General features: G+C 44.5%; 1 protein-coding gene across 11 annotated transcripts in view; it reads right to left on the reverse strand.

The window, feature by feature from the left end:
- The window catches only part of Tenm2 (teneurin transmembrane protein 2), a 1,251,952-nt gene that overhangs the window by 260,875 nt on the left and 978,975 nt on the right, over positions 1-12,102 (reverse strand). For all 11 annotated transcript variants that reach the window (XM_026780485.1, XM_026780490.1, XM_026780489.1 and 8 more), the window contains one exon: positions 7,190-7,428. In XM_026780485.1, coding sequence (XP_026636286.1) covers positions 7,190-7,428 — 239 coding nt within the window. The remainder of the gene's footprint in view (positions 1-7,189; positions 7,429-12,102) is intronic.

Genomic DNA, 12,102 nt, shown 5'->3' on the forward strand with positions numbered 1-12,102 from the left:
ACATGGGCGCTGGGAACCAAACTTGTGTCCTATGCGAAAGTATTTCAAGCTCCTAACTACTGACACATCTCTCCATCTCGGCTTGAAGCCTCTTCATAAATAGAAATGATCTCTGTTTCGTCGGAGGAGAAACTAAGGGGCAACGATACTAGAGAGGAGGGGCACAGCCACAGTCTCATGGCTGTGTGTAGGGCAAGGACACACATCCCAAGCCTGGCCTCTCTGACCCACATGTACAGGTTGTTATCTTCTGTTATGTCACCTGCTGTGTGATAACCACAAAGGACAAAAACACACGCAGCAATGGTACAGACAAAATGCAGAAGAAAATAGCGCCTATGGACGATGGGCCCCGTGCCTGGGGAAATGAAGATCGAGGAGGAGAAGAATTCGAAAGTTGCCTGTGGAATTCAGGGCGTATAGGGGCCTGGCTGCTCCCCTAAAAGCCCAGGATAGAGAGCTTGCCTAACATGTGTTTGATCTGTAAAGTCACAGTGAAAAAAAATTTAAAGTCTTTTTTGTAAAAAGTAAGAGTGGTCTGTAGATTTGATGGCTGGTAGAGTGATAATTGCCTCAAAGACAAAGTCAAGGACAAACCCAGCTAGCCATAGTTAGCTAATCAACACATCCTCGTGGAGACCAAATCATGACCTGGCAGGTTCCCCTGCAATCCTTGCAGTACAGACTTTCAGTTGTATCTGCTCTTTCCTGCCTTATTTTGTTTGGTTTTTGATACAGGGTTTCTCGGTGTAACAGCCTTGGCTATCCTGAACTTACTCTGTAGACCAGCCTGGCCTTGAACTCACAGAGATCCGCCTGCTTCTCCCTCTAGAAGAATTTAATCTAGTGCTTGGTTTACAGTTATGTGCCATCATGCCTGGCCCTCCTCTCTCTTTTTGCTTGAGTGTATTATACAAAGTCAGACTTGGAATGGCTCTCTTGCTCTCATTTTTAGTTATTCCGTGAAGCAGGAAGGGCTGACAGTGGCCTGGATTTAAGACAGAAATCTTGGAAGGAAATCAAGGCAGTCTGTCTTATCTACTGACCATCCAGAGTGTCACAGTTCAGGCCTTCCAAATAGCATGCAGGTGTCCTTAAAGAAGCCACTCCCTTTTTGAAAGCAGAACTCATTTATGTCCAGTGTCAAACACGAAGTCCAAATGTTACATGTGGCTGCGGGTGCTAGAGGCCTAGCTAATGAATGACTTAATTTTCTTTCTGTAAATTGACAGGGCCTCTGAAATCACGAGTACAACTATGAAATGCCAATCCCCCTTCCACAGACTCGCTGGTGTGTAAGTGCTGACAGGACTTTATTATCCGGTTAAGAGCACATTAGCATATCTATTAGATGAACCCTCTGCTATACAATCGGAACAGATAATGTCTCACTGGGTCCCCTGAGTTATTTGTGGGCAGCTCCTTTTTCTTTTGGACCATCTGGGGACAGGGAGTTAGATAGAAATGTTATTTGCTGGACTGCTCAGATTTAATACTTGGCCTTCTGCCATTTGGATAAGAGGAGGCAAACTCACGACTTGGAAGGTAGGCAGGTGAGGCTTACTATTTCTCTAGACAGTCCGCGAGCAATGAGTCTGAAGGAGAGACCAGAGACTCTCCCGAACTGCATCCTCACAGAGAACGCCAGGCGAGCGTCGGGTTCCCATCATTTGCTGTCATTTTCCTTATGTTTTTCCCTCAAACCTGCTCTACTCTTTGAGATGAGAATACACAAAATAGCAGCTGAGAAAGCGGGATTCATCAGTATGAGTCTCAACACATCAATTTTCAAGTGTGGCAACTTTAAACACACGCTAGGCTTTTAGTTTCCATAGAAAATAATCTCTCATTGTTTTCAAAAGAAACTGAAAGCACCCCAAATTACCACACTTTTAACATCCTGACATGTTGATGGCCCGCGTTCTTCACAGATCAAAGTCAGAGTGGCAGAAGGCAGAGCGCCGAGGAGCTTAAAACATAGTATTTCATATTTAGCAGGAATTACAGCAGTGAACAAGACAAGGTGACTTTCTAATATCATTCACACACACACACACATGCACACACATGCACACATGTGCACGCACATGTATATATATTTTGGCAGTAATCGGAAGAGCTAAAGACTAATCTAAGATGACATTAGTGCTCCTATCTTTCCTCTACTGACTTTCCTTCCTGGCCACACAAAGCAACTAACCGATGGAAGCCAAAGAGAGGCCATGTGTGCTTTGCAATCCACGGATGGTAGTCTGAGTGGTGTCACGAGGACCCGTCGTGTGGACTCTTACTTGAGAATTTCTAGGAACATGTGGATCTAGCAGCAGAGCGACATGTTGGAAGCACCTTCCTCCCTGGATGTGGGGGAGCCTTGTCAAAACTTCTCTGCTGTTTATGGAAATGAGATCTAGTCCGGTGTTAACCTGAGTCAAAGAGAAAGTGGGATCATTCGAGGGCCCAACGTTGTTACATGCCTGTTGGAAAAGCTCAGTGAAGAACATATTGGGTATTGATGACGTTTTAAAACAGCCCATGAATTTGCAGAGGAGGTGTGTGTGTGGGGGTAACCAAAGGTGGAGGGCAGAGGATTATGGGACAAAATTGTAGTCAGTTCTCCCCCTATGTTGTGCTCTGTCTGTGGGTGAATGAACTGTTTCAAGTGTCTCGTTAGAAACTGGTATTGTAGGATGCAATCTTCTTTTATTTTTGGTTTTCCAAGACATGGTTTCTCTGTAGCTTTGGAGTCTGTCTTGGAACTAGCTCTTGTAGACCAGGCTGGCCTCAAACTCACAGAGATTCATCTGCTTCTGTCTCCCAAGTGCTGGGATTAAAGGTGTGCATCACCACCACCTGGTAGGATGCAACCTTTTGGAGAAGGATTTTAAAAGGTTGCTTGCTTTCCTTATGTTTTGACTGGGGCCAGGAATTCAGATTAGTTATTCATTATGAATTAGGATATCTGAGTCTGAGCATGGCAGTCACCTGCTCCATTTACGGTACATACATGACTGGACTCTTAACCAGTCAGAAAGTTCCACCCTGAAAAAGTATCATTAGGAAATGAGTAGTAAAGACATCGAGTGTGCCGACAAACTGTGACCTCTGGGTCAAATCTAGTTTACCCCTTGTTTGTGTCTGGCATAGTACCTAAAGAGTTGTTTTCAATAACAATAAAAAAATCCAAAGGATGGTATTTTGTAAGCCATGGAAATGGTGTGAAGCTCAGTATGGTTTGTGGACACACTCCCCAATGACTGTCTGAGTCACAATGACTAAATTCTGCAGAACCCAAATTATTCACCGTCTGCCATGGGAAACACATGCTGACCTCCATAACACAAGCCAGGATGATAGCGAAGAAAGCTGGAAGGGGGTGTTACAGTTTCTGCCCATTGTAACGGCTCTAGAAGCACAAAGTCCAACCACTATTCCCTTGAGTAAGGACAGAACTAGGTAAGAGGGGTTGAGACCAGCAGAGGAATGACTGGGTTTCATTTGCTACTTGAGAAGCTGACTGAGTGCAGTCTTGAGGAGGTTGGCGAAAGACAGGATGCTCTTCAGAAGCCCAAGCATACATAGTTTAGAAAGTTATAAGGCCCTACCATGGCTGTCTTTAGCTAGACACAACTAGACTCAGATCAGTGCTTATCAAATGATCTCAATATGCCAATTTCCTCTTCTATTCCAGAGTATGCTGGTGACTGGGCATTTGTCTTAAGTGGGATAGTTATATAATCTTATGTAGAAGTTCTTTTTAACAGGAATGCTTCTAGTTTGAAGGAGGATGGGGGCTCTAACCTGTTCCTGTTGGGTTACACAGGCTAGGAAGATAAAAACACAGTGTATTTATATTAGGCAGCTGAGAGCTTCTATACTGGTTATAAGTTGGAAACTTGAGAATCTAGAGGGACTTCTGACATTGTGGGCAGTGAAAGCACCTGAGTTACCCAAGGGAAAAAGCCGTCTCCCATGAAAGCAGCTCCCGGCCTATCTCAGCCAAGTTCTCTCAACTGGATCTGTTTGGGCCGGGGGCTGAGGGACATACACAGTGGTCTCGTGATGATGGACCGAGTGACACACAAAGCAGTGTCATGATGACTCATGCTGCTTTTCAGAGTACCTTCTTCTGGGTGTTTTTAGGGGAACTTGGCGCAGAGAGGACTGGACAAAAGAACATTCCATGAAAATTCTCTCACCCCAGTCGTATGAGCGAGAACTAGGGCAATTTCTCCTGAGTTGGCGAAGGCCCATATCTTCCAGTTAGCACAAGGGCACATCTACCCGCATGCCTGGATGTATGGAAGAGCTTGTCATGGGGCGAAGCTATTCCAAATTGCTCACTTCTGGAAAGGCTTCTCTCCACGGGTTTGAACATGCAAGAAAGATAATTTGACCTATTTGTCACAATGCCTGGCAGGCCTGAACCCACTGCCTGCCCATAAATGTCCTGGGGCTGATGCTTCCATTTCAGGACATGTCATGTTCTCGTGGAATAGGGAGCTGTGTATGAACCAGAATGGACTGAGGTCTTGAATGTGCCAGTTTCTTTAACAGGGGGGCCTGGGATTTTATGTTTCCCTTCTGTCCTTCCCCAATGGCTTGTTTTAGGTTGGTGCAATCAATGCCTGTGCCCACAACACTCTCCTCTGTGTTTGCCATGCCGTGTTTATGCCCCTGCAGCTTTGTAATTAATAATATACTGCTTTTCATCTTCAAAGTGATTTATACACATTAATTAATCCCCACTGTACTTCAGAGATTGTGTCCGTAAATAACTATTGTACTCTCACACTAAACTTAGGAAGCCAGGGCTCAGAAGGCAAATGGTTCTCCACAGAGAAATGGATTGCTGGTGCCAGTGTCAGCACCCAAGAGTCCTGGTCCCTCACCGAGTCTGCAGGTCTCTGGTCATCTCTGGGGAGGGGCTAAGAGTACCTTGTAGCTCTGCCTCTACTGCTGGGTAAACCGGCCTGTTACATCCCTCATTTTGAGTCATGAACTATTTCTCAATACTCCAGGGTCAAAGCATAATCTTACCTAAAGCATACAAAACAGGAAATGATGGATTATAAACCAATAAACCATAGTAAGATGCTCAGGACCAGCTTCCAGTAGCCTCCAGACTGAGGATAAATATGTTTCCTAATCCATCATTCACGAGTTACGCACCTGATTAAAACATTAAACTCTCACTACACGGTTGCCCGTTTATGCGATCACCCTTACAGAAAGCTATTATATTTTAACCATCGAGCTCAATAAATCAGGTGCTAGCCATCTATCTCTCCCTTGCAAGGGGAGGAGGAGACACACTGGGGATACCACTGGCAGAGGCAGGCAGTGCCTCAATTTCTATACCTGGGCTCCCCGTGGTGCCCACTGGCCCCCGCAGAACATTAAGCCTGAGAAGTGCACACATGGATCCTTTTTGAAGTTTCTGACATAAAGCCACATCATGCAAAGACCCTAAGGGCACATTCAATTTGCCTCCGCCAAGCCCCTGCAACAGCTACCTGGGGACTCACATGAAATTCCTTCTAATAACACAAAGATGCCAGTTAAGTGATGGGGCGGGGGTGGTTCAAGTCAATCCACTGCTGTATCCTTCATCAAGGGGTAAGAAGCAGGCATGATTTGAAAGCAGGGATGCTGAGTGTCAGACCTCAGGCACCACTGAGAGCTGAGGGTCAGAGTGAAAAAATCTTTTGGAACACCCCAGACAAACATTACCCCTTCCCTCTCCCTGGGGTGTCAGTGTTCTCAGTTTTCAGAGGACGTTACTGATAAACGCAGCTGATAGGGAACATATAAATGTTTATTTTTCTATATTAAGACAGGCATAGTAATACTGTGGAATATACCATTGTATGTTGTTTTTTCATGGTTTACACTAGTCTGCCTTGGGCAGGGCCCCATATTTCTAGAGGCACGCCATTATACTTCTCTGCCATCAGGTAAGTTTAGGTCAAATGCCCTGGGAAGTACTGGTCTATCTCTTTTTTGGCAGGCACCATACTAGAGGGATAGGATTAAGACAGTAAAGGAGCCCCCACCGCTGAGCAAGAAAGGAGGGCTGAGGTTGGCAGAAGGAAGGCCAGCTTCATCAGTACCAGCGCCACCTTGTCTTCTTTTCCGAAAGAGGAGGAGCTTTTGCCTGCATGTTTGGAGCTGTTTGGGAGTCAGCCCCTTTTAGCTGGTGTTTTATAGGTTTGCTTTGCCATAGCTAACCCGGGGAGATCTGTTATAGCAGCCCGAAAAGCAAGCCAGAACCATCAAATGTTTCAAATAAACTTTAACAAACATCACCACAGCCTCTGTCTGGGCCAGGAGATCTGCCATTGGCAAGCTTAGCTGACAGAGCAGGAGCAATGGGGTACACGAACTGTGAACAGGCTTTGTGGCCAGCCCAGGATGCTCATCTGCATGTGGCGCCCTGCCTCTGAGCTCCCAGCATCTGCTGTTTTGCATAGTTCTGTGGTGGTACTTCCTAGATGCAAATGGACACCCATGGCACAAGGAAGAAGGTACCCTCATAACTTCACCTGCATGCTACCATTGTGCACACTCCAAGCTGGAGGGGCACAGCTGCCACAGATGAAAACCCTATTCAGACCCAGTGCCACGCAAAGAGATGAGACCTGAGGCCGAGAAGAGGGAAACAAAGGAAGCTGGGCAAGGTCCACTGTGTGTGAGTGATCTGAGTCTAGAGGAAGACCAGGTCATAGGCCCTGGCTTCTGGATCTCAGTTTAGTTCCATAGCTCTGAAACCCAGCAAGCTAGTTTGGCTTTCTCCCTGGTCAAAATGTTTTGTGCAAAATGACACCTATCCTTGCCTTGAGTTTCTAGCTGAAGGGAACCAGGGATGCATAAATATCAGAGCACTGGTTTGCGCTCAAATCCAGTGATGGAGAAAGGGTGGATTTGCGGGAAAGATAATTCTCAGCTCCTCTCCAAGAAAAGACACAGCCAGAATGCTTAACTTCACCTCTGATAAATGTCAGCTAGAGTCATGACTGGAATGGATTCCAGGAGAGAAAAAAATCACTCCTATCCATCACTCATGATTATGTTTTTCAAGAGCCAACCGGCAAATTGCACAGACAGCAGAAGGCTTCTAAAGTCACAAGCCCATGGCCTCTTCCCCCACCTTCTCACCACAAGGATGGCGAATAAGGTTGCTTTGACTTACCTATAAAATATGCCAGCAAAATGGCCAAGAGAAGGGCCGCAGCGATGGCCGACAGGGCAGCGCATTTCCAACTGCAGTATTTGGAGGGCTTCTTCAGCTTGAAGGCCTTCCTGGAGAACGTATTCCGCGGCAGCAGACGGGGTGGTGGCGTGTAAACAGTTCCTGAGGTCAAAGGGTATCCCGGAGAAGAGCTGCTGAACAGGGGCGTACTTCCGGAGGACGTCTTGAAGAGGAAGTGCCTGCAAGGACGAGTGAAAGGGTCAGCCTGGCCACGGCTGGCTAATGAAGGCTGAGCTCTCATTCCTTTTACTTCGTACAATTCCAGTAAAACGTTAGTTAACTTGCCTTTCCTTGGTGTGTGCGCGCATGCGTGTGTGCGCATGCGTGCGTGTGCGCAAAGGCTATTTTGGCTGGTGATGCACCTCAATCCCACAAGCTTTCCTAATTTTATACTTTCATAGATGCAGAAAGATGCACATAGGAGAATCCAGCAAAGCATACCGAACAAATATGAGAAGTGAATTACTGTCACTCACTCAGAAATGATGACAATGATGCGGATGCTAAGCATGATCACATATTAGATCTGTGCAATTGAAGGCTCTTGAAATGGGTTGTCATCACCGTTTACAAACTAAACGTTATAATATCCTTAATTTAGATATCAGACACTGGATTGGGAGAAGGCAGGTAACTGGCTGGGGCTTTAAAACCCAGGTAAAATTATCTGCGGTTAAGTATTGCCCGAGACTGCCTCTTCCCCCCTCACTTCTTGTCCATTTCCATCTCTCCTTCCACCAGCAGCAACCATTAGTCACTTTTCCTACTCAGGCTGCATCTTTAGGCCTTGTGATCGTAGCTACTTCCAGAAACATCTTTGCCCATCAATTGAACATGGTGTCCTTGGTACCCAGACCTATAATGTGATAACTCTATAACAAAACATAAAGTATGAAAAAAACATGTGACTTCTCAGAGGATGGTCATTCCAAAGGTATTTCACAGGGCATCAATTCTCTGACAAGAGATTATCCCCTTTCATAGATATGCCAAGGATGAGATTTTGAAGTATGACTGGCTACCCGTTATTTAAAACAAGGACATGTCCAGAAGATGAAAGGTATGGATGGCTAGTCACGTTCTAGAGTTTAGCTGCTCAGGGCAGGGGCTGTAGCGCACTTTGGACGTAGTTCATCCTTGTGTGTTTAGTCCCCAGTAAAGATCCCAACATCCACAGAAGACTTTAGCAAATGATTGCATGCATGCACACACAGCTGCGGTCCTCCCATTATTTTGTAGTTGCATTTGCTGCAATGGTCAAGACAGGCAGTTTCTCTTTCCTCATATTTTCAGTCAATGCATTTTTATCTTTTGATACAGCATCTTTCTATGTACCCTGACTGTCCTTAACTCACTGTGTAAATCAGGGTAGCCTCAGACTCACAGAGATCCACCTGACTCTGCCTCCCAAGAGACAGGATTAAAGGTGTGTGTCACCCGTCACCCACGCTCAGTCATGTATGTATTTTACTTAATGGCTGTTTATTCTGTCATTAGGACATATATTTCCTTACACCTCACTTGAGCCCCATGGTGTGCACTATAAGACTGTCTCAGTTTTAAATATGAGAACCCTTAAGCTCGGAGTTAGAGAGCAGGAATATGACCTGCGGCTATGGTGGTGTGGATAAAAATGGTCCCCATAGACTCATATGTTTGAAGACTTGGTCCTCAATTAATGGAACTGTTTGGAAAAAACTAGGAGGCGTGGCCTTGTTGGAGGTGTGTCAAGGTGCTTTGAGGTTTTCCAGTGTTCTTTCTCTGCCTCCTACTTGCTGATCAAGATATGAGCTCTCGGGCTGGAGAGATGGCTCAGCGGTTAAGAGCATTGCCTGCTCTTCCAAAGGTCCTGAGTTCAATTCCCAGCAACCACATGGTGGCTCACAACCATCTGAAATGAGGTCTGGTGCCCTCTTCTGGCCTTCAGGCATACACGCAGAAAGAATATTGTATACATAATAAATTAATAAATATTTAAAAAAAAAGATATGAGCTCTCAGCTGTCCCAGCCAACATGTCTGTAGCTTGCTGCAATATTGCTCCAACATGATGGACTCAACTCTCAGGAACCATAAGCTTAATGAAATGCTTTCTTTTATAAAGTGCCATGGTTATGGTGTTTTAGTAAAATAATAGAAATAAAAAAAAACAGGGCTCAAGTTATAGTTTGCCTCTCTCAATTATTTGGCCAGAGTTCTAGAAAGAACGACTATACCCTAATGTACCATACTGCCCTTCCTACTGAGGATTGCCAGGCTTTTCCAGAGGTTTCTAAAGGCAATATTACCATCATTATCAATATTTGTATCTTGACTACATACAGAGAAATATTTAAAATATTTGGATCCTTTATATATACCAAGTGAGTATAGTATGATTGAGAATCATGTCAGAAATGTGTCTGCTTAGCAAAACAAGTAACATAACCATCATAAAGCAAACAACTGATATTTAGACCTTATTTGTGCTATAAATATATTCAATTATCTCAATAAAGCATTCACATTTAATTCCATAAATATGGCTTCAGATTTCTTGCCAGTAGCTCTTTTTAGTACATTATATATACACACACAAGCACACATACACACTGGCTCTTTTTGAAACATTATACATACACAGAGGGAAAGGAAGAGAGATAGAGATATAGAGAGATAGAGCGATAGAGAGATAGAGAGAGATAGAGAGATATATAGATAGATGATAGATAGATAGATAGATAGATAGATAGATAGATAGATAGATAGATAGATAGATAGATAGATAGATAGATAGAGCATGCCATGGCATGCGTGTGGAGGGCAGAGAACATGTGGGAGTTGGTTCTTTAATTCTGCTGTGTAGGTTCTGGGGACCAAGCTCAGACTATTAGGTTTGGTAGCAAGTACTTTTAGCTACTAATCCAGTGGTTCTCCACCTCCACAATGCTGTGACCCTTTAATACAGCTTCTCATATTGTGGTGACCTCCTACTGTAAAATTATTTAATTGCTACTTCATAACTATCATTTTGTTCCTATTATGAATTGTAGTATAAATGTCTAATATGCAAGATCTCTGATGTATGACTCCTAAAGGGGTCATGACACATAGGTTGAGAACCATTGTGCTAATTCATCGCGCTGGCCCTAATAGATCTTTTCTAATGGGATCAACGGAGTCTTCTGAAGAGACGACCCTAGCTATGGTGTTTAAGGGAGCAGAAAGTACTGAATTGGTTCCTAGCAGGGCTCTTCATGGACAAGTTAGCTCACATTGGTTGCCCAGCCCTACTCTTGAGCTTCACTATCATGGGGAAGTACAATTGCAGGTGCTGCATCCATGGTTGCTATACCAACCTCCCAGGACCATTTAAGAAAAGCACTTAGTCTAAAGAGTTTCATGGTAGGTGCTCACTTCTTAATGACTAACTTTTACTAAGGAATTTTTGGAGCAACAGAAAGAGCTCAAAAATCCAAGTTTTAATTTAAAGCTTGACAGTCATGGAACACACATTTCAAGAGCTTCCCAACTGGCTCAGTATTAACTCACAAAACACCCAGCACAAAGCAAACTAGAGTAGAAACCCTGACCCTTGATTTAGGGTCCCATTAACTTTTTCTCTTGGATCATTCTCCACAAGTAAGGAGACATTAATGAGTATTCAAAAAAAATATGTGAGTTCAAACTCTCATGCCCCCAGTATCCTGTCCAATCTCTTGGCTTCAGCCATCACTGATAGGTCTGCATATGTAACCCAACTTGTTCCTCAGGTTTGGACCCATGTCCCTACTGTGTATCAGGTATCTTGTCTTCCACATTGTATGCCACAACCAAATTTAGATTGTTTTCCTTCACCCTTCCTGTCCTCCCCTGTGTCTGTCTTAGCGCTGTAGTCATTTTAACCTCTTTCTCTTCTCTCACCACAGATCCTAAAGAATCTCATCTATGCATTTCTGAAAATCTTTCCCAGTAATTTCACCTATCTTTTTCCCCTTCTAGCCACAAAGGTCACAGACCCCTGGCTTGCCTGACCTAACAGAGGACAAAAGACATCTATAATTATAAGCTGGTTTTTTTTTATCTCCATGACTGTGTGCTCCCAACCCTTTTACCTTGGACATTTCAGCCCACAATAAAACTGCATCATAATAACTCTCTCTGCATGCCTGGTGTCGTCAGAGGCCAGAGAGGATATCAGATCCCTTAGAACTGGTTATGAGCTGAGAATCAAACCTGAGTCCTCTGGTAGAGCAGTCATTGAGATATTTCTCCATCCCTGTAACAGTACTGTTCATGTTGCTGTATCTTTGGGGCTGGGATGAAAGGCATCGTGTGTGTGTGTGTGTGTGTGTGTGTGTGTGTGTGTGTGTCTAAGGAAGGGAGAACCTATACCTTACTCCTTTAAGACATTCTCTCACTGAACATAGAGATGTGCTGGTAGCAACCAAGCCCCAGTGATCTTTCCCCCTCTTCACTCTACAGTCCTGGAATTACAGGTACAAACCTGGCCACACTGGGTTTCTTACCTAGACGCTGGGGAATCTGAACTCAGGTCCCCAGGTTTGCACAGCAAGTGCTCTTACCCACTGAGTCATCTTCCCAGGCTCTAACCCTTTTTGAATTGGCTCACAGAGGAGATTTCTTTATGAACTTTTAATATTTCTTTATTAAATCCCCTTTGACAACACAGTCGGTTTCCCACACTTTCTTCTAGCTAGCTTCATGTTCTTCTCCTGCAACCCCTTAATAAAGCCTTCCAATACTACTTGGAATGACATTGGGTCTTTCCCTGGGTCTACGGCACCCTGCATGGCCTGACTGTGGCACTTCTCCAACCAATCCCGTAGCTCTCCCCTCCTCTAGCGTTTGTGT

The sequence above is a fragment of the Microtus ochrogaster genome, chromosome 7, assembly GCF_000317375.1.
Source record: "Microtus ochrogaster isolate Prairie Vole_2 chromosome 7, MicOch1.0, whole genome shotgun sequence".
Classification (NCBI taxonomy): domain Eukaryota; kingdom Metazoa; phylum Chordata; class Mammalia; order Rodentia; family Cricetidae; genus Microtus; species Microtus ochrogaster.